The sequence below is a fragment of the Dryobates pubescens genome, chromosome 20 (genome assembly GCF_014839835.1).
Source record: "Dryobates pubescens isolate bDryPub1 chromosome 20, bDryPub1.pri, whole genome shotgun sequence".
Classification (NCBI taxonomy): domain Eukaryota; kingdom Metazoa; phylum Chordata; class Aves; order Piciformes; family Picidae; genus Dryobates; species Dryobates pubescens.
In genome coordinates this window covers 1,322,080-1,347,170 of record NC_071631.1, presented here as the reverse complement: position 1 = coordinate 1,347,170, position 25,091 = coordinate 1,322,080, and the positions used below count along the sequence as shown (strand labels likewise).

The following is a 25,091-nucleotide window of genomic DNA, read 5'->3' as shown; positions in this document are numbered from 1 at the left end:
GGCAGTCGCGCTGGGCTCAGGGCGGGGAGCGGCGAGCGGAGCGGCGACGCCGTCCCGGCTGGCAGCGGCGGGAGAGGCGAGCGGCGGCTGAAGCATGGCGCTGTCCGTGCCGGTTAACGGGCTGAAGGAGGGCGACAAGGAGCCCGTCATAGAGCTTTTCGTTAAGGTAAGGCGGTGCTGGGGGGCGTGCGTGTGTGGATTCCCGTCCCGTTCGCTCCCGTCTCGGCGCCGAGCGCGCCGCGCCCCGACCGTTGGCCGCCCCCTCCCCCAACCACCCTTTTCCCGCTCGCTCCCTCCCGGGGGCCTCCCAAGTTTCCCGTAGCGGCTCGCTCCGGGCCGCGGGGCGATGGCGGAGCAGGGAGGAAGGGAGGGAGAGGGGCACCCCCCCTCCCCTCCTTACGGCCGTGGCCCGGCCCGGGGGGCGAGGACCCTTCCCGGCTTCCCCAGCCCGCTCTCCCCGGGCGCGGGGGCGCGGCGGCAGCGTGGGGCTCGCCCTCCTCCGGGCGGCTCCGGGCCCGGCCGTCGGCGACGCCCTGCCGCTCGGTGCGGGGCGGCCGAGCACAAAAGGGCCCTTGGGCGGGGAGGGGAGCGCGGGGAGAGGGCGGCCGGGGCAGGAAGGCGAGCGGGGAGCCGGGGCCGAGCCCGGGCTGCGCGGATGGGGCGCGGAGCAAAGAAGTCACTTCGGAAAGAACTCTGCCCTGCCTCTGCCTTTGCTGGAAGATTCTTTCCCGGCAGCGAAGGCTGCAGCTGCTGCGGGGCAGGACTGTGGGCATCGGAGGCAGGGAGGAGAAACTTGCTCCGAGCATCCCCCCGTACACCCCCCCCATCGCAGCTCGGCTCTCCGCTTTGTGTGCGCAGGACGGTAGTTAAAATCCAAGTGACTTTTCACTCGCTCCCCCACTTCAGGCTTATTTGTGTGTGTGTGTCTCACAAACCATCACTGCTTTGTTTTGTTTTTCCTGCCTTTTTCCGCCCCCCCCTTCTTCCAATCTGTTAGCTGGAGCCTGTGTTGTGCTGCCCTTATCTGGCACAGCTAGCCTGTGCTATCTCCGCACGCTTTGCATTTGTATGATGCAATATTGTTGCATCCTGCGGGGCTCCGGGGGTGCAGCATCTTGCTTTTTGCTTCCTTGCAGCCGTGCAGCGTTGCCCGGTGGTGGTGGTGGTGGTTCACATCTTTCTTTCTTTCTGGGCTTAAACTTCCCAACAGACCGGTGTGGGAAAGCGTTTTCAGCTCTTCCTGCCTTTGGGTTTATTAACTCTTGGGCGTTGGAAGGTTGGGAGAGACCTTCAGGATCAAGATGAAGTTTCTCTTGAAATTGGGGGGGGCGGGAAATCTCGTGGGAAAAGGCTTTGTGTGAAGGTCTTGCTTAGAGTCGAAGCCACAGGCATGAAGGTTTGCAGCAGGCTTGGGAGAGCTTTGGGGGGGGGGGGAAGAAAAAGTTCCTAAGTAGGGAGTTTTGTTTGCTAAATGACACTCTAAAGATGTTGAATTCTTCCAGCCTCAGCCTTTAGTCACTGTGGAGAGGCAGGGGAGAGGCTTGGGAAGCTTCTTGCAGAGGAGGGATTCCAGACCTGGATTTCCTGGGAATATTTAGCCCCTCGGAGCAGAGGTTAGAATTTATTAGTGCAGCAATTAAGCTCCAGATGACTGTGAATTATTTATAGCAGCGCTGCTGTAACACAACATGCCAGCTTTATCTTCATCTGCCCTCAAGTTCCCTGGCAAATTGGTCTGATTTTTAAACAAATGAGAGGCAGGGATTGATGGCAGAAGGGTGGAAGGGCAGGGCAGGGGGTGAGCTTCCTCGGGGCTGCTGGAGGATGCCTCCTGGGTGAGGGAGAGGATGTCGCATGGGGAGAGGTGGGATTGGTTCTGATCAGATCAATCCTGGCACCAACAAAACCGTGGGAGCAGGGAACATCTTCGTCCCTCTCCACTGCAACTTCTTTGTTGGCATGGATTTGAGAAGGGATAAGCAGTGAGGATCTCCCTGGAGGAAGCTTTTCTCCTGGTGGTGTGTTATGAATCACTGCTGCAAGCCTTGGGGATAGAGTTTAGGTTAAACAACAACAGAAAAGGAAGGAGTTGTTGTTGCCTGCTTTCCTGATCTTCGGGTCAAGGGTTTGTTTCCTTGTCAAATCCTGCAGAGAAGGACCCCCCACCCCTCACACACACACACACACAGCCCCCTGCTAGCAGGCAGCCCCGAAGCAGTTGTTTGATCTGGGCGTTGCCTCCTGGCCCTCACTTTATTGAGGCTGTTCAGCCTTATCAGCCCTGGGGATTTTCTGAAGCTCATAAAAACAGCCCCACCAAGCCCCCTGTTTGCTCCCTGCCTCCTTGAGAATGGCCCCTTCATGGGAGAGGGCAAAAACCAGGCAGAATATTCATGGTTATGGAGTAAACCGACCCAGGATCTGTCTGGGGGAGCAGTAGGGCTTGACCTGCAGTCCTCCTGGGGGGGGTTTTGCTCCCCTGTGAATAGGAAGCTGAGGGGGAAACAAAAGCAGAGGCTGGCTGTGGGTGCAGTCTGGAGAGCCTGAAGCTGCTGAGGGAGTGCTGGGGGATTTCTCTGTGCAGCTAATCACCCTTGAGACCCTTCCTTCGGGGGGTGCCTTGCTTCTGCCTGGGCACTGTTAGCCAGACTCTCGGGGCAGAGGTAGCAGAAGGACTTCTTGACCAAGAAGCCCTCTGCCAAACGCCTGGGGCTGAAGGGTGGTGACTGCATGACCTGGGTACAAAGGATTGTAGCAGCCAGACCGAGATGAAACAAAGCTATGGATTAAAGCTTGGGAAACAAACCTGTGAGGCAGGAGAAACCCTCTGGCTTTCTGCCCTCCCCTTCCCCTCCAAAACAACATCGAGCTGGCTTTGAATCTTGCTAAGCAGTGGTCAGTGAGAGGACGGGATGGGCACAGCCTGGGCAAGGAGCTCACTCCTGGGCAGCTTGCAGCTATGGGTAGTTATTTAGGGCTGCTTGTCAGCAGCAGATTGCTCTGGCTGAGCCAAGGAGGTTCTGTATCAGTCTGCTGGGGTTTGGGTTTGCAGAGCCTGGGCAGGGAAATGGTGTTCCAGGGCTGGAGCTGAGGTGAGTCATCTGGGGGGGTTGGTGGTGTGCAGGGGTTGTGTTCAGGTGCTGGGCTGCCTGGGGCCACTTGGAAACCAAGGGTAAATATTTTTCCAAGTCCTTCCCCTCAGAGCTGATTAGGAGGAGCTGGTGGAGCTTATTAGGAGAAATCAGGGATGTCTCTGAGTCTGTCTGGCTTCCCCATGCTCTGCTAGTGAGGGAGAGCCACTTGCCTTGTCTGGAGGGGATACTGGCAGGGCAGTGAAGCCTCTGTTGTGCTGAAGGTGCACACAGCAGCTCCTGGAGGCCCCTTGTAGCAGCTGCCAGTTAGTCCAGAGAGCCCTGGGGTGGGTTGGGTTGGCAGAGACCTTAAAGCTCATCCTGTTCCAACCCTCTGCCATGGGCAGGGACACCTCCCACCGGCACAGGTTGCTCAAAGCCTTGAGCACCGCCAGGGAGGGGACAGCCACAGCCTCCCTGGGTAACCTGTTCCAGGCTCTCCCCACCCTCACTGCCAAGAGTTTCCTCCTGGTCTCCAGTCCAAACCTGCCCTCCTCAAGCTTCAGTCCCTTCCCTCTCCTCCTGTCACTCCATGCCCTTGTCAGGAGTCCCTCCCTGGCTTTCTTGCAGGCCCCTTTGAGGTTGTGCTCTAAGTCAGTGCTGTGTGGATTTTGCTTCCACTAAACCTGGCCCAGCAGAGCCACTCCTCTGTGGAAGCTGCAGGACACAGCTGACAGAAGGGCTGAACAGGGGAGATGGAAGCTGCTCAGAGCTCAGCCTCTGGTGCTGCAGAGGGCAGCTGGTGACTGCATTCCTGTCATAGCAAGGCAAAGACACAGCCAGCACCGAGCTGCTTGCTGGGCAGGGGGGGAAAGAAGAACCCAACCAACTCAACAAACAAGAAAGTCAGTCTTGGTCTGCTGGCAGGAGAGGGGTGGTAGCAGATGCAGGTAGGCATGAAGGAAGCTGCTCTCTGCTTCAGCTGTGCAGCCCTGGGTCGGAGGGCAGCCGGCCCTGGGAGAGCAGACACCTGCTGGGAGCATCAGCTGGGGGGCTGCTGACCTGCAGAGGAAGGGCTGTGGTCTCACACTGCATCACTGCCCCACTGCAGAGTGCCCCCCAGATGCTGGCAGCAGAAGCTAGCTGCAGGCTTGGAGCTCCTGAGCAAGCAGAGGCCTTGCTGGCAGCTCAGCTGTCTGCGGCAGCCGGCTCCGTTCGGCTGGGGCAGGGCAGGGAGCTGTGGCTGGATCTGCACCTCCAGCAGCAGCCCTGGCACTTGCTCAGGGCTGGGTGGCTGCAGGGGGGTTTGCCTGAAAGGCACACACTCAGCTCTGCTTTTCTCCAGACACCCTCCTGAGAAGTCCCTCTGCAGCCTTCCTGCAGGATGCCTTCAGCTACCGGCAGGCAGCTCTGAGTGCCCCTGGAGCCTTCTCCAGGCTGACCTCCCTCAGCCTGGCCTCACACCAGAGGTGCTTCAGCCCCTGGCTCATCTTTGTGGCCTCCTCTGGACTCCCTCCAGCAGCTCTGTGTCCTTCTCCTGCTGGGGACAGCAGAGCTGGAGGTGAGGTCTGAGCGGAGCCCAGGGGCAGAATCCCCTCTGCTGCCCTGCTGCCCACCCTGCTCTGGCTGCAGCCAGCACACAGCTGCCTGGGGGCTGCAGGAGGGCACTGCTGGGGAGCTTCTCAGCAACCAGCACCCCCAAGGCTCTCTCTTCAGAGCTCCAGGGCTGAGGTGTAAGCAGTTTGGAATATTCTCTGCTGAGCTGTCAGAACCATTTGGGTTTTGTGCCCAGCAACTTCTGTTCCTTTCTCTTCTGCCTGGGAGAGCTGCCCCAGCTGGAAAGCTGCTTGTCTTTGTGCTGTGAATCTGACTGCCCATGCACTGGGGACAGTGTCTGGGAGCACAGAGCTGAGCTCACATGTAAATGGTAATCTTTTAAAGAGCACTGGGAAGTGAGCTGAGCCACTCCTGGCAATCATTTTCCAGGGGCTTACACAGATGAGTTAACTCTGCAGTCAGAGATGGCTTCTGAGTGCACCCCAGCAGTCAGGGTTTCATGCCCTGGCTTCTCTCTCCTGCCCTCCCCCCTGATGAACACCTGAGCAGCACAGTTAGGTTGTCAACAGGACTTGGGTCTGCAGCTGGGAAATGCCTCACACTTGGCCACCTTGGCCTCCTTTCCCCACAGAGTGGTCTGAGAAGTGGCAGAGCTCCTGCATCCCACCCCCCAGAGCTCCTGCATCCCACCCCCCAGAGCTCCTGCATCCCACCCCCCAGAGCTCCTGAATCCCACCCCCACCCCCCCAGCCTGTGAAGCTGGGACTGGGCAGGCAGCTGCAGTGGTGCTGGGAGCCCTCTGCTGCACACCAGTGCTGTGTGCCATGGGAGCAGCCCCTGGGCACACAGCTGGGGCAGCTCTGCCCTGAGCACAGGCTGAGGGAGCTGGGGCTGTGCAGCATGGAGAGGAGAAGGCTCCAGGGGCTCCTCAGAGCTGCTGCCAGCACCTGAAGGGATCCTGCAGGAAGGCTGCAGAGAGACTGCTCCTGAGGGTGTGAGAGCCAGGCCAAGGGGGAAGGGTTTGGAGCTGAGGCAGAGCAGGGTCAGCCTGGGGCTGAGGAAGAAGTTCCTCAGTGCCAGGGAGCTGAGGCTCTGGCCCAGGCTGCCCAGGGAGGCTGTGGCTGCCTCCTGCCTGGGGATGCTCAGGGCCAGGCTGGATGAGGCCCTGAGCAGCTGAGCCTGGCTGGGAGGGGTCCCTGGGCATGGGGAGCTTGGAGCAGAGGAGCTGTGAGCTCCCTTCCCTCCTGAGCCACGAGCAGGGCAGATGCACATCAGAGCCCAAGCCCTGCTGCTGCTGCTGCTGCCTGTGCTGTGTGGCCATGCAGCAGGGCAGGGCTCTGCTGCCAGGGCACCCCAGCCCTTGTGCACAGGCTGGCAGAGGCAGAGTGCTCTTGGCTGTGCAGGGGGAGGCTGCTGGCTGAGGAGGGAGCTGTGCACAGGAGCAGGAGTTGTGTCAAGGCAGTTCCAGGGCTGGGGAGGGGGCAGGAGGGGCTGCTGATCCCCGAGTGGGCAGCACTGTGCCACTATTAGCAGCCTAAGAAGCTGGTAATCGTTGCCCTGGCAGCTGCAGTGACTCAGAGTGGCTGCCTGGTCCTTGCCTGGTGATCCTGACCTAATCCTGTGGGAGGGGAGAGAGGAGAGCTCTGTGCTTGAGGAGCCTGCCTGCCCAGCTGAGGGGGCTGAGCAGGGGAGCAGCCGGCTCTGCAGCCGAGCCTGTGGCTTCCCAGGGCTTGTGTTGCCCCCAGAGCTCTCAGCTGGGGAGGCTTTGGCTGGGGAATTCATTGACCCTGTGGCTAAAGAGTAATCTGTGTCCCTGGGGGGGAAGGACTTTTGTCCCCTGGGCTTGCAGGTCTGAGCTGTGACAGTCTGCTCCAGCTGGAAAGGAGGGGAAGGAGCTCTGGGCTGCTGTGGTCTCCCTGGAGGGGAGGTGCTGAGGCTCTCTTGCCAGGTGCCTCACAGGAGTCACTTCAGAACTCTTCCTCTGCCCTTCCCAGGCCTGGCTGGGCTGGGCAGACCACCCTGGGCTCCCCAGGAGCTGCCTTTAGGACTGGGCAGCTGTACTTGGCAGGCAGCAGGTTCTCCTTGGCCCTGCAGCTGGTCCCCAGCTGAGCAGAGCTCCCCAGCAGCTTCCCTGGGGGACAGGAGGATGTTGGTGCAGGCCCTGAGCTCGTCTGAGACAAAGCTTCCTGAAGCTGGAGGCTGGTTGCAAGCTGCCCATGCCTGGGGAGTGGGATCCATCCCCAGCTGGCATCAGCTGTCAGGGCCTGCTGCCAACCCAAAGGGTTCTCCTGCTGCTGGCACACTGTTCCCATCAGAGGGATGGGGTTCAGAGGTTCACAGGAGGGGTTGGGCTGGAAGGGACCTCAAGGCTCATCCAGCTCCAGCCCCCTGCCCTGGGCAGGGACCCCTCCCCCAGCCCAGGCTGCTCAGGGCCTCATCCAGCCTGGCCCTGAGCACCTGCAGGGAGGGCACAGCCACAGCCTCCCTGGGCAGCCTGTGCCAGGCTCTCCCCAGCCTCACTGCCAACAGTTTCTTCCTCATCCCCAGTCTGAATCTGCCCTCCTCAAGCTTCAGTCCATTGCCTCTCTTCCTGCCACCCCCAGCCCTGGTCCAGAGTCCCTCCCCAGCTCCCCTGGAGCCCTTCAGCTACTGGCAGGCTGCTCTGAGGTCTCCCTGGAGCTTGCTGCAGGCTGCACAGCCCCAGCTGTGCCCACAGGGGAGGTTCTGCAGCCCTCTCAGCATCTCTGTGGCCTCCTTGGACCCACTCCAGCAGCTCCAGGTCCCTCTTGTGCTGGGGCCACCAGGACTGGGCTCAGTGCTGCAGCCCTTGCTTGGCAGCTGGCCTTGGGCTTCAGCAGCTCTGCCTCCTTCATTCAGAGTGGGCTGGGGGGGGTGGGTTTCCCCTCTAGAAAGAGAGGAGGTGGTTCAAGAGCTGCTTCAGCTTTGAGAGCTTGCTGAGTGCAGGTCCAAGCTTCAGGCCTGGCCCAACCTGATGCTGTCCTTTGTCTTGGAGCCCTGAGCACTGGGTTTGGCCTGGCTGCAGGGAAAGCCAGGGGCTGGAGTGCTGCTCACTCCTCCTGCCTTTGTGTGGGAGCTCCCTGAGAGGCCAAGGCTTATTCCTTGCATTGTTGGGCAGACAAAGGGCCAAGGAACTTTGCAGGAGGAAAGGAAATGCCTTGGTTGTGTCCACTGCATCTCCATATTAGGCAGAAACTAAATATAGGTCTGTAATCCAGGAGTGAGGTCATAGCTGAGTGGTTTCAGAGCTCATGAGCTCACCCTGTGCTGCTGGAGCAGCTTCAGAGGCCTCTTGGCTCCAGGCAGGGCTGGGATGAGCTGAGCTCTGGAGGGCTGCTTGCCTGCCATGAAGGAGCTGGGGCTGGGGCTGGGGCAGGGCTGGGTATGGAGCTGGGGCAGGGGCTGGGGCTGGGTATGGAGCTGGGTATGGAGCTGGGTATGGAGCTGGGGCTGGGGCTGGGTATGGAGCTGGGGCTGGGTATGGAGCTGGGGCTGGGTATGGAGCTGGGGCTGGGTATGGAGCTGGGGCTGGGCTGGGGCAGGGCTGGGTATGGAGCTGGGCTGGGGCAGGGCTGGGTATGGAGCTGGGCTGGGGCAGGGCTGGGTATGGAGCTGGGCTGGGGCAGGGCTGGGTATGGAGCTGGGCTGGGGCAGGGCTGGGTATGGAGCTGGGCTGGGGCAGGGCTGGGTATGGAGCTGGGGCTGGGTATGGAGCTGGGCTGGGGCTGGGGCTTTTCAGGTGGCTTTGTCTGCAAATCAAATGAAGGCAAGGGGAGAGCTGCCTCTGGAGGCTGCCCAGGGGGGTCTGAGCTGCCCTGCTGAGCAGGGCTGTGCTGGAGCTGAAGCAGGCTCCTGCCCCTGGGGAGGGAGCTCTGCTCTGGAGCTGAGCAGCTGGGCTGCCCTCTCCCCGGGGCTGCCCTCTCCCCGGGGCTGCCCTCTCCCTGGGGCTGCCCTCTCCCTGGGGCTGCCCTCTCCCTGGGGCTGCCCTCTCCCTGGGGCTGCCCTCTCCCTGGGGCTGCCCTCTCCCCGGGGCTGCCCTCTCCCTGGGGCTGCCCTCTCCCCAGGGGATGCTGAGCCCAGCTGCAGAGCTGCTGCTCAGTGATGGAGCTGCTGGTGCTGAGTGGTGCTGGTGCTGTGCTGGAGGGATGAGATCCCATCCAGAGGGACCTGGGCAAGCTGGGGAAGGCCTCATCCAGCCTGGCCTTCAGCACCCCCAGGCAGGAGGCAGCCACAGCCTCCCTGGGCAGCCTGTGCCAGAGGCTCAGCTCCCTCCTGCTGCAGAGCTGCTTCCTGAGCTCCAGGCTGACCCTGCTGTGCCTCAGCTCCAAACCCTTCCCCTGGGCCTGTCTCTCACACCCTCAGGAGCAGTTCCTCTGCAGCCTTCCTGCAGGATGCCCTCAGGTGCTGGCAGCAGCTCTGAGGCCCCCCTGGAGCCTTCCCCTCTCCATGCTGCACAGCCCCAGCCCCCTCAGCCTGTGCTCAGAGCTGCTCCAGCCCTCAGCTCATCCTTGTGGCCTCCTCTGGGCTGTCTCCAGCAGCTCTGTGTCCTGCTGCTGGGGGCAGCAGAGCTGGAGGCAGGGCTGGAGGTGAGGTCTGAGCAGGGCCAGGGGGCAGATTCCTCTCTCCTGCCCTGCTCTGGCTGCTGGGGCAGGGCTGGGGCAGGCTGGTACCCAGCAGAGTCTGTCCCTGCCTGCCTCACTTGGGAGGTTTGCTGCAGGAGGGAGAGGCCCAGAGGAGAGTTCCAGGCTTGTGCTGTTGGTGCAGCTCCATTTCCCTCTGTGGCTCTTCCACAGCCATCTCAGGGGCTGGCTCCCACCTGCTGGGGAAGCTGACAGTTAGGTCTTTGATGCAGGTCTGGGTTGTGCCTCTCCAGCCCCTAGTCCCAGGCCTGGGCTCCCTTCTGTTCCCCAGAGGCCTGCAAGTGCTGAGCTGAGGTTCTGCTGGGTTGGGAGAAGTGATTTTAGTAGCTGAGGAAGATCCCAGAGGCTGCCCCAAAAGCTTCCCAGCTGGGAAGCAGAGAAGAGGAGTTGCAGGGAAAGGGAGAGCAGCAGAGAGGAGAGGGACCTGGGGGCTCCTGGTGGCCAGCAAGGTGCCCTGGTGGGCAAGAAGGCCAAGGGCAGCCTGGGGTGGATCAGGAGGGCTGTGGGGAGTAGCTCAAGGGAGGTTCTCCCTTCCCTCCACTCTGCCCTTGTCAGGCCACAGCTGGAAGGTTGTGTCCAGGTCTGGGCCCTCAGCTCAAGGAGGAGCTCAGGGAAGTGCTTGGAAGAGTCCAGCCCAGGGCCACAGAGCTGCTGCAGGCAGTGGGAGCTGGGGCTGGGAGCAGAGCAGCCTGAGGGCTGCCCTCAGGGCTGGGGATGAAGCTGTGCAGGGCTGGAGCCAGGCTCTGCCCAGGGGTGGCCAAGGGCAGCACCAGGGGCACTGGGGGCCAGCTGGAGCAGAGCAGCTGCCAGGGGAACAGGAGGGACACTTGGTCCCTGTGAGGGTGCAGGAGCCTGGAGCAGGCTGCCAGAGAGGTTGTGGAGTCTGCTCTGGAGCCTTCCCAGCCCCCCCCTGGCTGTGTTCTGTTGCCCTGCCCTGGCAGGGGGCTTGGAGCTCCCCAGGCCCCTTCCAGCCCCTCCTGCTCTGTGCCTCTGAGGCAGGCCCAGGGTTAGGGAGAGATCAGAGTCCCCAGGAGCATCACCTGGAGTGGGCAGTGGCTGCCCCAGGGCTGGCACAGCAGCAGGGTGAGGACTTGAGAGGCTGCTTGAAGGAGCTGGCAGCCATCCCCTGCCCTGCTGGGACAGCCACAGCCCCAGGCCCAGCAGCTGGAAGGGGTTTGGTGTTCGTGGGGACTGGGCCAAGGAGTTCCCCCTCTGGGGGGAGGGGAGAGTCACCTCCTGGGTTGCCAAGGGGTGGGAAGGTGCTGGGGAAGCTGGGTGGGGGATGGAGCACAGGAGCCAGGGGGGGTGGCAGTGACCCTCCCCCGGGCCAGGGCAGTCCCAGGCACTGCTGGAGCCTGGGCAGGGGCTGGCTGCAGAGCAGCCCTGGAGCAAAGGCCTTGGGGGTGCTGGGGGAGGAGAGGCTCAGCAGCAGGGAGCAGCCCAGCAGAGCCTGGGCTGCAGCAGAAGTGTGGCCAGCAGGGCAGGGAGGGGATTCTGCCCCTCTGCTCCACTCTGCTGAGCCCTCCCCTGCAGCTCTGGGGCCAGCTCTGCAGCCTCTGTGCCAGGAAGGCTCTGGAGGGGCTGCAAGGTGTCCAGAGCAGGGCCAGGAGGAGGAGCAGAGGGCTGGAGACAGCCTGAGGGAGTTGGGGTTGTGCAGGCTGGAGAGGAGAAGGCTCCCAGGAGACCTCTCTGTGGCCTCCCAGGAGCTGCAGGGGGCTGCAGGAGAGCTGGGGAGGGACTTTGGAGGGGGTCAGGGAGGGATAGGGGTCAGGGACACCTCTGAGGGGGGCAGGAATCAGGCCTGGGGCAGGGAGCCAGCAATGGGCACTGGCAGCCCAGAAGGCCAAGGGCAGCTGAGCTGCTTGTGGGCTGCCAGTGCCCATTGGCAGAGGTGGAGGGATTGGATCCTGCCCCTCTGCTCTGGGGTGTGAGGGAGGGACAGCCCTGGGGCATGGATCTGAGCTAGAGGAGGGCAGAGTCAGCTTGGCTGTGAGGAAGAAGTTGTTGCCCAGGAGGGTGGTGAGAGCCTGGCACAGGCTGCCCAGGGAGGTGGTGGAAGCCTCCTGCCTGGAGGTGTTTGCAGCCAGGCTGGAGGTGGCTGTGAGCAACCTGCTGTGGTGTGAGGTGTCCCTGCCCAGGACAGGGGGCTGGAACTGGCTGAGCCTTGGGGTCCCTTCCAGCCCTGACCCTTCCATGGCTCTTGCTGGGGCTGCTGCAGGCTCCTGTGCTGGCAGCACACAGCCTGAGCACCCAAGGGTGAACCTGAAGCCTCAGCTCTGGGGGTGCAGGGTGCTGAGAGGGATGCTGGAGGCTGCCCTCAGGGTCTTGTGCATGCTGTGGAGGCCTGGCAGGGACTTTGCTGCTGTGGAGAAAGCTCCTTAAAGGCTTTGGGAGCTGGGGCTGGAGCTTTGGTGGCTTCTTGACTGAGGTTAGCAGGGGCTGAGCAGGAGAAGGCTCAGAGCTCCCTGAGCAGCTTTGCCAGGGCTGGGCTGGGCTGTGCCAGCAGTTGGGGCACCCAGGGGCTCTGGCCTGGCACTGCAGGTGGAGGCACAGCAGGGGAGGGCTGCAAGGGATCTCCAGAGAGAGAGAGAGACCAGGGCAGGGCACCCAGAGCACAGCCAGGGGGCTGGGGCAGGGCAGGGCAGGCTGGGGCTGGGCTGGGGCTGGGGCTGGGCTGGGGCAGGGCAGGGGCAGGCTGGGGCTGGGGGCTGGGGGCTGGGCAGGGGCAGGCTGGGGCTGGGGGCTGGGGCTGGGGCTGGGCAGGGGCAGGCTGGGGCTGGGGGCTGGGGCTGGGGGCTGGGGCTGGGGCTGGGGGGGGCTGGGGCAGGGCTGGGGCTGGGGCAGGGGCTGGGGGCTGGGGCAGGGGAGGCTGGGGCTGGGCAGGGCAGGGGCAGGCTGGGCAGGGGCTGGGGCAGGGCAGGGCAGGCTGGGGCTGGGGCTGGGGGCTGGGGCAGGCTGGGGCTGGGCAGGGGCTGGGGCAGGGGCAGGCTGGGGCAGGGGCAGGCTGGGGCAGGGGCAGGCTGGGGCTGGGGCTGGGGCTGGGCAGGCTGGGGCTGGGCAGGGGCAGGCTGGGGCAGGGCAGGGGCAGGCTGGGGCTGGGCTGGGGCTGGGCAGGGGCAGGGCAGGGGCAGGCTGGGGCTGGGGCAGGGCAGGGGCTGGGGCAGGCTGGGGCTGGGCAGGCTGGGGCAGGGCAGGGGCAGGCTGGGGCAGGGCTGGGGCTGGGCAGGGGCAGGGCAGGGGCAGGCTGGGGCTGGGGCAGGGCAGGGGCTGGGGCAGGCTGGGGCTGGGCAGGCTGGGGCAGGGCAGGGGCAGGCTGGGGCAGGGCTGGGGCTGGGCAGGGGCAGGGCAGGGGCAGGCTGGGGCTGGGGCAGGGCAGGGGCTGGGGCAGGCTGGGGCTGGGGCAGGGCAGGGCAGGGCAGGCTGGAGCTCAGGAAGCAGCTCTGCAGCAGGAGGGAGCTGAGCCTCTGGCACAGGCTGCCCAGGGAGGCTGTGGCTGCCTCCTGCCTCGAGGCCCTGAGCAGCTGAGGGGGCTGGGAGGGGTCCCTGGGCACGGAGGGGAGGTTGGAGCAGAGGAGCTCTGAGCTCCCTTCCCCCTGGGCCCAGCAGAAGGCCTCCTGGGCAGGCAGCTCCTGTGCTGGGGAGCTCTGAGGGCTCCTGGCATGCTGAGTGCATTCCTTGCCCAGGGCCTGGAGCCTGCCTGGGGCAGAGCTGGGCCAAGTGTCTGGGTGCAGACAGAGCTCTGCAGCCTCTGAAGTGCTTTAGGTCTCCTTGAAGGCACTGGGGGTGGGGGGGGACCCTCCAGGGGCTGCAGAGAGCCCTCCTGCCTCCTCCCCAGGCAGCTGCTGCCTGTTGGCTCAGCTGGGAGGGGAGAGGCTGGGCACAGGGTGGCCTTGCAGCTGGCATGCATTTGAGCTGGCTGCAGGGCCAGGGGGTTGTAGGCCTGGCTGACCTGAGAGGTCCCTTCCAGCCCCCCTGCTGCAGTGCTGCAGCACAGCCAGCTGCAAGCCAGGGGCTGCAAGGCAAGGCCTGGCTGTGAGTGCATGGAGACTGCAGGGCCAGCCCAGGGCCAGCCCCAGCCCCAGCCCCAGCCCCAGCCCCAGCCCCAGCCCCGCCCCAGCCCAGCCCCAGCCCCGCCCCAGCCCAGCCCCAGCCCAGCCCCAGCCCAGGGCCAGCCCAGGGCCAGCCCAGCCCCAGCCCAGCCCCAGCCCAGGGCCAGCCCAGGGCCAGCCCAGGGCCAGCCCAGCCCCAGCCCAGCCCCAGCCCAGCCCCAGCCCAGGGCCACTCTCCCGTGGGCAATTCAGCAGCAGCCTTTGTGCTGCCCCAGGACAGCTCCAGGGCACAGCCTGGGGCAGGCAGGGGGCTGCAGGCTGCAGGCAGGGGGCTGCAGGCAGGGGGCTGCAGGCTGCAGGCAGGGGGCTGCAGGCTGCAGGCAGGGGGCTGCAGGCTGCAGGCAGGGGGCTGCAGGCTGCAGGCAGGGGGCTGCAGGCTGCAGGCAGGGGGCTGCAGGCTGCAGGCAGGGGGCTGCAGGCTGCAGGCAGGGGGCTGCAGGCTGCAGGCAGGGGGCTGCAGGCTGCAGGCAGGGGGCTGCAGGCTGCAGGCAGGGGGCTGCAGGCTGCAGGCAGGGGGCTGCAGGCTGCAGGCAGGGGGCTGCAGGCTGCAGGCAGGGGGCTGCAGGCTGCAGGCAGGGGGCTGCAGGCTGCAGGCAGGGGGCTGCAGGCTGCAGGCAGGGGGCTGCAGGCTGCAGGCAGGGGGCTGCAGGCTGCAGGCAGGGGGCTTGCAGGCTGCAGGCAGGGGGCTGCAGGCTGCAGGCAGGGGGCTGCAGGCTGCAGGCAGGGGGCTGCAGGCTGCAGGCAGGGGGCTGCAGGCTGCAGGCAGGGCTGCAGGCAGCTCAGCCTTGCCCTGCCAGTGCCTGGGGGCTTCATGGGCTGGGGCTGGAGGCCTGGAGCCTTGGGTCCTGACACACAACTCACTCCTGAGAAGTGGTCCAGGAGTGCAGTCAGCCAGGGCTGGGCACGCCCCGGGGGGGGCTGGGCACAGGGGCTGGGCACGCCCCGGGGCAGCCCTGGGGCAGCCCAGGCTGGGGATGCTGAGGGGGAGAGCAGCCCTGCAGGGCCTGGGGGGGCAGGGGCTGGGCAGGGGCCAGCCAGGGGCACTGGCAGCTGGGCTGCCCCCTGGCCCTGCTGGGCTGCCCCCTGGGCTGCCAGTGCCCATTGGCAGGGCTGGAGAGAGCATCCTGCCTCTTCCTCCTCAGCTCCAGGCTGAGCCTGCTCTGCCTCAGCTCCAAACCCTTCCCCCTGGGCCTGGCTCAGACCCCCTCAGGAGCAGTCTCTCTGCAGCCTTCCTGCAGGATGCCCTCAGGTGCTGGCAGCAGCTCTGAGGCCCCCCTGGAGCCTTCTGCTCTGCAGGCTGCACAGCCCCAGCCCCCTCAGCCTGTGCTCAGGGCAGCAGCCCTGGCAGCATCCCTCTGGGCTCCCTCCAGCAGCTCTGTGTCCTGCTGCTGGGCACAGCAGAGCTGGGGGCAGGATCAGTGCTGTGGGGGTGCACAGGCAGTGCCCTCTGGGATTTGATGCTGAGTCTCTCCTCATGTGAAGGGGCTGGGGGCAGGGGGCTGGGGGCTGGGCTGGGGGCTGGGGGCAGGGCTGGGGGCTGGGGGCTGGGCAGGGGGCTGGGGGCTGGGGGCTGGGCTGGGGGCTGGGCTGGGGGCTGCCCCAGGCCTGGCTCCTGAGCTGTGCTGGGTCTCTCCTGCAGGCTGGCAGTGATGGGGAGAGCATAGGCAACTGCCCCTTCTCTCAGAGGCTCTTCATGATCCTGTGGCTGAAGGGAGTGGTGTTCAGTGTCACAACAGTCGACCTGAAGAGGTAAGGAAGGCTGCTGGGCTTTGACTCCCTGCTTGCTGCAGGGCCCAGGCTGGCCCTGCCCTGGTGTGGGGCAGGAGGGGGGAAGCCAAGGCCCCTGGGGGCCCTGGGGCTGCAGCTGAGGTTTGCTTTGCTGAGCTGGGCTGGTGGTGGGCTCCCCTCTGCTCCCCTCTGCTCCCCTCTGGCAGGGGGCTGCAGGCCCTGCCCTGTGTCTGTGCCCAGCAGAGCACTCCTGGGGGATGGTGACCTCAGGGAGCCCCCCCCCGGGGCTGGCAGGGAGCCCCCCCCCCCCCGGGGCTGGCAGGGAGCCCCCCCCCCCCGGGGCGGGCAGGGAGCCCCCCCCCCCCGGGGCTGGCAGGGAGCCCCCCCCCCCCGGGGCTGGCAGGGAGCCCCCCCCCCCCCCCGGGGCTGGCAGGGAGCCCCCCCCCCCCCGGGGCTGGCAGGGAGCCCCCCCCCCCCCGGGGCTGGCAGGGACCCCCCCCCCCCCCCGGGGCTGGCAGGGACCCCCCCCCCCCCCGGGGCTGGCAGGGACACCCCCCCACCCGGGGCTGGCAGGGAGCCCCCCCCCCCCGGGCTGGCAGGGAGCCCCCCCCCCCGGGGCTGGCAGGGAGTCCCCCCCCCCCGGGGCTGGCAGGGAGTCCCCCCCCCCCGGGGCTGGCAGGGAGTCCCCCCCCCCCGGGGCTGGCAGGGAGCCCCCCGGGGCTGGCAGGGAGCCCCCCCCCAGGGCTGGCAGGGAGCCCCCAGGGCTTCCCAGGCTGTGTTTAAAGGAGAAGTTAAAGCTGCTTAAGGCATTAGCCCAGGGCAGGCCTGAAGCCCTTGGAAGCAGGGGGGGGTTGGTGGCCCCGGGGAGGGAGAAGCTTTGGAACCTGCCACACTGAGAAGGGTTCAGCTCTGCTCTGCAGAGGCCTTCTGGCTGGGGGCAGGGGGGGCAGGGGGGCAGGGGCTGAGTCCCCATCCCTGCAGGCCTGGCAGAGCTCTGCTGGGAGCTCCTCCTCCCCCTCTGCTCTGCCCTGCTGAGCCCAGGGCTGGGACCCCAGGCCCAGGGGCACAGAGACCTGCTGGGGAGAGCCCAGTGGGGGCTGGGAGGGGGAGGAAGGGACTGGAACAGCTCTGCTGGGAGCCCTGGGGCTGAGCAGTAGCTGGGGGCAGGGTGGGGGTGCCAGGGTGGGGGTGCCAGGGTCGGGGTGCCAGGGTGGGGGTGCCAGGGTGGGGGTGCCAGGCTCTGCTGGGTGGTGCCCAGGCACAGGCTGGCGCCCTGCAGCTTGCCCCTCAGCAGGAGGAGAAAGCTCCTTGGTGTGAGGCTGCTGGAGCCTCCTCCTGCCCAGAGGCTGTGGAGCCTCCTGCTCTGGGGAGCCCCCAGCCCCCCTGGCTGTGCTCTGGCTGCCCTGCCCTGCCAGGGGTTGGCCTCCCTCATCTCTGAAGGTCCATCCCCAGCCCTTCCATCCTGGGCTGTGGCCTGCTGGGGGACTTGTGGGGCAGGGGCCCTGGTTGGCCCTGGGGACCCTGGAGGCCTTTTCCAGCCTGAATGGCTCTGGGGCCTCCTGAAGCACCAGAGGCAGCTTCCCCCTCCTGCTGCCAGGGGGCCAGGCCCTTGGCCCTGCTCCTTGGCCTGCTTGGAAGGTGCAGCAGGGCCTGCAGCTCCCCAGGGGTTCCTCAGCCTGCAGGAGCTGGGAGCAGCCCTTCCCCAGGCTCAGCCCTGCTCGGGGAGCAGGCCAGGGGCAGCTGGGCCTTGGCAGCCTCCCTGCTGGCCCAGGAGGTGTTTGCTGCTGCCCAGCCAGCACAGGGCTCGGCAGCAGCTGCTGGGCAGCCTGCAGGCTGTGCCCTGGGCAGCTTGGCAGCAAAGGGATTGCAGCCAGAGAGCCACAGAGCTGCCAGGGCTGCAAGGGAGCTCCAGGCTCAGCCAGCCCCAGCCCCTGCCATGGGCTGGGACCCCTCACACCACAGCAGGCTGCTCACAGCCACCTCCAGCCTGGCTGCAAACACCTCCAGGAGGCTTCCACCACCTCCCTGGGCAGCCTGTGCCAGGCTCTCGGCACCCTCCTGGGGAAGGACTTCTTCCTCCCCTCCAGTCTGCCCCCCCCCAGGCATGCCTCAGGAGCTCAGCATCTCTGTGCTGGGACCCCTGGGGCTCACCCAGTGCCCCCCTGCCCCAGCAGGGCTCCCTCAGCAGCTTGCCCAGGGGCACAGTGGCCACCTGGGGCTGGGATCTCTCTGCAGCCTGCTGCAGGCTGAGGTGAGAGCTGCTGGTGCTGCTGGCTGGGGAGCACACAGGCTGGGAGCTGCAGAGTGGCCTCTGAGGTGTGGAGAGGTTCCTGAAGTCGGCCTGCAGCCTGCCCTGGGGGCAGCAGAGGGCAGGTTGGGGTCTGCCAGCCTGCAGACTGTCCTCCTGCCCTGGCAGAGCTGCCCCAGGGTGGCACTGAGCCCCAGGAGCCTGTGCAGGGCCCAGGGCAGCTGCAGCTCTGGGTTTCAGGGCTCCACATCTCCCCCTTGGCCTCTCAGGGTGCTGGGGGGGCAGAGGGCAGCCCCTTGGGCTGGCAGGGCAGGGAGGGGGCAGCTGCCCTCCCAGTGCCTGCAGTGGCCTTTGTCACTGCAGCATCAGGGCACAGCTGGGGGGGAGAAGCCAGCTGCTGGGAGCACAGCCTGGTGAGCAGCAGTGGGGCAGGAGCTGGGAGGGCCTCCACCTGCAGGGAGGGCACAGCCACAGCCTCCCTGGGCAGCCTGTGCCAGGCTCTCCCCTCCCTCAGTGCCATCAATTTCTTCCCCCTCTGCAGCCCCCCCTCTGCAGCCCCCCCTCTGCAGCCCCCCCTCTGCAGCCCCCCCCTCTGCAGCCCCCCCTCTGCAGCCCCCCCACTGCAGCCCCCCCTCTGCAGCCCCCCCTCTGCAGCCCCCCCTCTGCAGCCCCCCCTCTGCAGCCCCCCCTCTGCAGCCCCCCCTCTGCAGCCCCCCCTCTGCAGCCCCCCCTCTGCAGCCCCCCCTCTGCAGCCCCCCCTCTGCCCTCCTCAAGCTTCAGTCCATTGCCTCTCAGCCTCTCACCTCAGGGAGTCCCTTCCCTGCCTCTGCTGCCTTGCCCCAGCCTCTTGCTTCAGCTTTGGCTGCCCTGGAGGAGGCTTTGAGCCTCCCTGTCAGAGGTGGTGCTAGGGCAGCTGGCAGCTTGCCTGGCAGTGCTCTGGCTCAGGCTGCAGCCCTGCAGAGGGGCAGGAGGAGCAGGGAGCCCAGCTGAGGCCACAGAGGACTGCTGCAGCTCTGGGGAGGGGCTTGGGGCCTGCAGGCTGAGTCCCCTCTGCCAGGGAGCAGCCCAGGGCAGGCAGTGCCAGGGAGCAGCCCAGGGCAGGCAGTGCCAGGGAGCAGCCCAGGGCAGGCAGTGCCAGGGAGCAGCCCAGGGCAGGCAGTGCCAGGGAGCAGCCCAGCCCCAGGGCAGGCAGTGCCAGGGAGCAGCTGAGCCCCAGGGCAGGCAGTGCCAGGGAGCAGCTGAGCCCCAGGGCAGGCAGTGCCAGGGAGCAGCTGAGCCCCAGGGCAGGCAGTGCCAGGGAGCAGCTGAGCCCCAGGGCAGGCAGTGCCAGGGAGCAGCTGAGCCCCAGGGCAGGCAGTGCCAGGGAGCAGCCCAGGGCAGGCAGTGCCAGGGAGCAGCCCAGGGCAGGCAGTGCCAGGGAGCAGCTGAGCCCCAGGGCAGGCAGTGCCAGGGAGCAGCTGAGCCCCAGGGCAGGCAGTGCCAGGGAGCAGCTGAGCCCCAGGGCAGGCAGTGCCAGGGAGCAGCTGAGCCCAGGGCAGGCAGTGCCAGGGAGCAGCCCAGGGCAGGCAGTGCCAGGGAGCAGCCCAGGGCAGGCAGTGCCAGGGAGCAGCCCAGCCCCAGGGCAGGCAGTGCCAGGGAGCAGCCGAGCCCCAGGGCAGGCAGTGCCAGGGAGCAGCCCAGCCCCAGGGCAGGCAGTGCCAGGGAGCAGCCCAGCCCCAGGGCAGGCAGTGCCAGGGAGCAGCCCAGCCCCAGGGCAGGCAGTGCCAGGGAGCAGCCCAGCCCCAGGGCAGGCAGTGCCAGGGAGCAGCCCAGGGCAGGCAGTGCCAGGGAGCAGCCCAGCCCAGGGCAGGCAGTGCCAGGGAGCAGCCCAGCCCCAGGGCAGGCAGTGCCAGGGAGCAGCCCAGGGCAGGCAGTGCCAGGGAGCAGCCCAGGGCAGGCAGTGCCAGGGAGCAGCCCAGGGCAGGCAGTGCCAGGGAGCAGCCCAGCCCCGGGCAGGCAGTGCCAGGGAGCAGCCCAGCCCCAGGGCAGGCAGTGCCAGGGAGCAGCCCAGGGCAGGCAGTGCCAGGGAGCAGCCCAGGGCAGGCAGTGCCAGGGGGAAGCTGCTGGCTGGAAGGGTTTGCAGGGAGCTGTGAGGAAGTTTGCCCAGGGGCATGCAGAGCAGTGTGGGCAGGGGGCCAGCTCTGGAGCCCCCAGCCCTGGAGGAGGCCACAGCAGTGGTGGGAGGGCTGCAGCCCCTCTCCTGGGGACAGTCTGCAGGAGGCTGCAGGGAGAGCTTGGAGCAACCTCCCAGGATCTGCAGGGGCTCCAGGGGAGCTGGGGCAGGGCTCTGGGCATGGGGTGGCAGCAGGAGAGGGGGTGGCTGCAGCCTGGCAGAGGCTGGGCTGAGGCATCAGGGAGACCTTGCTCCCCAGCAGGCTGCTGAGGCCCTGGGCCAGGCTGCCCAGGGGAGCTTCCAGGCCAGGCTGGAGGAGGCCCCAGGCAGCCTGGGCTGGTGGCAGGGGGCTGGAGCTGCCTGAGCCCTGCCTGCAGGCAGAGCTCAGTGCCGGGGCTGAGGAGGCAGAGGAAGGCTTTGTGGGGCTGCAGTGGGAGCTCAGGCAGGGCCTGTGGCAGCCCTGGCTGGCCCAGGCTCACCCTGGGGCTGTGTCCCCCCCTAGGAAGCCAGCAGACCTGCAGAACCTGGCCCCAGGCACTCACCCTCCCTTCATCACCTACAACGGGGAGGTGAGGACAGACGTCAACAAGATCGAGGAGTTCCTGGAGGATGTGCTGGCCCCTCCCAAGTGAGTGCTGGGGGAGGGGAGGGGGCAGGGGGAGGGGAGGGGGAGGGGGAGGCAGCCCCCACTAACCAAGCAGCACAGCAGAGGTGGAGGCACTGGGGGCAGCTGGGAGCTGCTGCCTCTCACATCCAGCTGAGGAGAGGGGTGAGAGCTCTGGGGCCTCTCTGCCCTCCCACCCCTCCTGCACTTGTCCAGCCTGGGGCCAGGGGAAGGCCACCCTGCTGTGCCCAGAGCAGTGCAGAGGAGCTGAGCTGCCAGCCAGGCCCTGGGCAGAGGCACAGCTTGTGCAGTGCAAGCCTCAGCCCAGCCCTGGAGCTCACCACTGGGCCACAGAGCTGGCAGGGCTGGAGGGGGGCTCCAGGCTCAGCCAGCTCCAGCCCCTTGCACCTCACACCACAGCAGGCTGCTCCCAGCCACACACAGCCTGGCTGCAAACACCTCCAGGGCTGGGGCTGCCACCACCCCCCTGGGCAGCCTGTGCCATGGCCCTGGGCACCAGGTCCTCTGGAAGCCCTGCAGGGGAGGTGACTGCAGCACTGCCCTGGGCAGAGCACTCCAGTGCCTGAGAACCTTCCAGGCAAGAAATACTTCCTGGTGCCCAACCTCAGCTCCCAACCCTGGGCCTGGCTCAGACCCCCTCAGGAGAAGTCTCTCTGCAGGATCCCTTCAGGCCCTCAGGCAGCTCTGAGGTGCCCCTGGAGCCTTCTCCAGGCTGCACAGCCCCAGCCCCCTCAGCCTCTGCTCAGGGCAGAGCTGCTCCAGCCCTTGGTCATCCCTGTGGCCTCCTCTGGGCTCTCTCCAGCAGCTCTGTGTCCTTTTGGTAACAGATTTGGAGTCCTTCATAGTTTGGAGGTGCTGACAGCAACTGCAATGAAGGAAAGCTCCCAGGGAGCAGAGCTGAGGGCCATGCTTGGACTCCCTGCTCTTGGGGGTCCTTTCCACCCTCCTGAGCGATTTCATTGATTCCCTAGCTGGTCCCCAAGGTGTTGCTGCCTGCAGAGCTCAGCTCTGCTCCTTGGCTGCAGTGCTGGAGGCTCAGGCTTGCTCCTGAGCCCTTCCAGAGGCTGAGGGAGATGCAGACAAGAGCAGAATGCTTTGGTGCCCCTCTGGGAGGGGACTGGAAAGGGTTTGATCTACAAAGCTTGCCTGAGATGGAAGTGTGGCAGCAGCCCTAGGAGCAGCAGCTCCTCCCCACTCCCCTGAGAAGGGAGGGCTTGGTCCCTGCTCAGGGCCCAGAGGGGCTGCCTGGTGCTGGGCAGTGGCTGCTCAGCACCACTCTGCTCCAGGGCTGCTGCTTTGGCCTTTCCTTGCAGGTACCTGAAGCTTTCCCCAAAGCACCCTGAGTCCAACACAGCTGGCATGGATATCTTTGCCAAGTTCTCTGCTTTCATCAAGAACTCAAGACCAGAAGCTAATGAAGGTGAGGGTGACCTGGGGGCACTGCCTGGGGGGGCTTCAGAGCAGCTTTGCCCTGCTGTGTTGATCACCTGGGGCAGCCTCCTGACCTCAGCTCCTGGTTCAAAGTTCCTGGGCAGAGACAAAGGATTGCCACACTCCAGAGAGCTGCTGTTGCCATAGGATGGCTTGGGCTGGAAGGGAGCTCCCAGGGGCATCCAGCCCACCCCCTGCAGCAGCAGGGACATCCATAGAGCAGCTTGCTCACAGCCCTGCCCAGCCTCACCTGGGCTATCTCCAGGGACAGAGCCTCAGCCCCCTCCCTGGGCAGCCTGCTGCAGTGCTCCAGCAGCCTCCTGGGGCAGAGCTTGTTCCTCACCTCCAATCTCAGTCTGCTCTCATCTCAAACCACTGCCCCTGGGCCTGGCCCTGCAGGCCTTTGGGAGCAGTCCCTCTGCAGCCTGCTTGCAGCCCCTGCAGGTCCTGGCAGCTGCTCTGAGGTCTGCCTGGAGCCTTCTCCTCTGCAGGCTGCACTCCCCCAGCTCCCTCAGCCTGTCCCTGTGGCAGAGCTGCTGCAGCCCCCTGAGCACCTTTGTGACCATGCTCTGGAGCCTCTCCCTCAGGGCTGGCTGAGGGCTGGGAGTGCAGGCTGCTGGCTGCTGCTGAGCTGCTGCTGAGCTGCTGCTGAGCTGCTGCTGAACTGCTGCTGAACTGCTGCTGAGCTGCTGCTGAGCTGCTGCTGGCTGCTGCTGAGCTGCTCCCCGGGCCGCTCCCCGGGCCGGCTGCCCTCGGCAGGACGTTTGCAGGCCCCAGCGAGCAGCAGGCAGCGTTCTGCAGGCTCTGCTGCCCTCTGCTGCTGCCCTCCACAGCCCTCCTCAGTGGCTTCTGCCGCCTGGGGGCTGTCAGCTGAGCCTGTGGGCGTCAGCCAGGCTGCAGCTGAGCCCTTGGGAGCCTTGGCACAGCTCCACTCTAATTAGCTTAAGCCTGGCTGCAGGAACAGTCTCAGGCCCCAGGACCAAAGCCTTGGGGCCAGTCCCACAGAGAGCAAACTGTGCCTCAGAGCAGCTCCTCAGCAAGCTGCAGCTGAGTGATCCTTGAAGGGCTCTTGGGTGCAGTGTCAGGCTTGCTGGGGGCAGCAGGAGGGCAGCTCCAGCTGTGCTGCTGCTGCTGCAGCCTGCCAAGGCCCCGGGAGCCGCAGGCTCTGTTCTGCCGGGGGCGGTGCGGCGCCGGGGTCCGGGCTCTGCGCTCACCCTGCTGCGCTTTGCCCCTCCGCTGCCTTTTGCTCTGCTCCCAAACTCTGCCTCCTGTGCAGCCCTGGAGCGTGGCCTGCTGAAGACCCTGCAGAAGCTGGATGAGTACCTGAACAGCCCCCTGCCCGACGAGATCGACGAGAACAGCCTGGAGGACATCGCCTGCTCCGGCCGCAAGTTCCTGGACGGCAACGAGATGACCTTGGCCGACTGCAACCTGCTGCCCAAGCTGCACATTGTCAAGGTGAGCCCCTGGCAGGCTTGCCTGGGGGAGGGACAGTGTCTGTGACCTGCTGCACTCAGAGGAGCGTGGAATTGGTAGGCTTGGAAGGGGCCTCAAGGGTGGTCCAGTGCCAGCCTGTGCCCAGGGCGGCGATCATGGCAGGGTCACAGAGGGCTGGGCTGGAAGGGAGCTCCCAGGGGCATCCAGCCCACCCCCTGCAGCAGCAGGGACATCCATAGAGCAGCTTGCTCACAGCCCTGCCCAGCCTCACCTGGGCTATCTCCAGGGACAGAGCCTCAGCCCCCTCCCTGGGCAGCCTGCTGCTGGGTTCCAGCAGCCTCCTGGGGCAGAACTTGTTCCTCACATCCAACCTCAACCTGCTCTGCTCTCATCTCAAACCACTGCCCCTGGGGCTGTCCCTGCAGGCCTTTGGGAGCAGTCCCTCTGCAGCCTGCTTGTAGCCCCTGCAGGGACTGGAAGGTAGCTCTAAGGTCTGCCTGGAGCCTTCTCTGCAGGCTGCACTCCCCCAGCTCCCTCAGCTGCTCCTCCCCAGCTTTGTTGTCCTCCTCTGGACCCCTCCAGCCCCTCAATGTCCTTGGAGAGAGGGCCCCAAAGTGAGCCCAGTGCAGAAGGTGTGTGCTGAGCACAGCACAGCTGTGCCTCTGTAGCCCTGGCTGCAGTGAGCTTTGTCAGGTTTGTACTGCAGATGGAGCCACAGATTAAGTTTCTGCCTGGGTGCAGGAGCAGTTCCTGTGGTGAGGACAGCAGGAGGAAGGAGGTGAGGCAGCCTGCTGCCAGCTCCAGGCACATCCCAGAGGGGCTGCCTCCTGACTTGGGACTCTGTGTGCTGGAAAGATCATTTGAGAGAGATCCAACCTGCAGTGCCCCTTCCAGTTCTGGTGTCCCCAGCATCAGAGGGGCATGGAACTGCTGGAGGAGGTCACAGAGATGATCAGAGGACTGGAGCCCTGTGGGGACAGGCTGAGAGAGTTGGGGCTGTTCAGCCTGGGGAAGGCTCCAGGGAGACCCCAGAGCAGCCTTCCAGGATCTGAAGTGGCTCCAGGAGAGCTGGGGAGGGACTTTTGCCAAGGGCTGGGAGTGACAGGATGAGAGGGAATGGACTGAAACGAGAGCAGGGGAGATTTGGGCTGGACATTAGGAAGAAGTTCCTTACTGTGAGGCTGGGGGGGAGGCACTGGGGCAGGCTGCCCAGGGAGGCTGTGGCTGCCTCCTGCCTGGGGGTGTTCAGGGCCAGGCTGGAGGAGGCCTTGAGCGGCCTGGGCTGGTGGGAGGTGACCCTGCCCAGGGCAGGGGGGTTGGAAGTGGATGAGCTTTAAGCTCCCTTCCACCTGAATGTGAGAGGGGCTGCAGAGAGCAGGAGGTGAAGCTGAGGGCTTGGAGTTGCTCAGCTGCTCTCGTGTGATCGGCTCCCTGCAGGTGGTGGCCAAGAAGTATCGCAACTTCGAGATCCCCAAGGAGATGAGAGGGGTCTGGAGGTACCTCACCAATGCCTACAGCAGGGATGAGTTCACCAACACCTGCCCTGGAGACAAGGAAATTGAGATAGCCTACAGTGATGTAGCCAAGAGACTCAGCAAGTAAAAGCAGCTCCTGCAACCCAGAGAGGGAGGAGAGAGAGCTCTGACTTCTTGCATCTTCATAACAAAGCTTCTAACAGACTGCTCCTTTTCCCTCTGTCTGTCTTTGGTTGGTTGGGTTGGGCATGGACTGGGCAGTTCTGGTGGACAGACCAGGTACAGTTGGCAAGTTCCAGGCTGGGGGGGTGGGGAGGGGTTGGGTTTGGATTCCTTTGCCTCCCTCTGCCAGGGAGGGTTTGGAGCATCCTTCCTGCAGCTGGTGGTTGGTGTTCCCTGTGGCACTGGGGGGGGCTCTGGCTGCTTCACGTTGCCCTCTTCCCCCCCTGCCACTTTGCTCTGCAAACCCTTGGCTCTGGATTGGGTTAGGATCTTGTCTTCTGCTATGGTACAAGGAATATTTATGTATTCTGGGATTTGTTGCCTCTTTATTTTGCCCCCTCCCCCCCCAGACTTAGCCCCAGCTGGCACCCCCCCTGT

The 25,091-nt window shown here is 65.7% G+C and overlaps 1 protein-coding gene across 1 annotated transcript; it reads left to right on the top strand.

Annotated features, from left to right (window-relative positions):
• On the top strand, positions 1 to 24,733 carry CLIC4 (chloride intracellular channel 4). The gene is made up of 6 exons (XM_054170669.1): positions 1 to 166; positions 15,035 to 15,144; positions 20,026 to 20,151; positions 21,462 to 21,568; positions 22,856 to 23,037; positions 24,454 to 24,733. The coding sequence occupies exons 1-6, from the start codon at positions 95 to 97 to the stop codon at positions 24,616 to 24,618; spliced, it is 762 nt and encodes a 253-aa protein (XP_054026644.1). The 5' UTR covers positions 1 to 94; the 3' UTR covers positions 24,619 to 24,733.
• Positions 24,734 to 25,091: the final 358 nt, after the last annotated feature.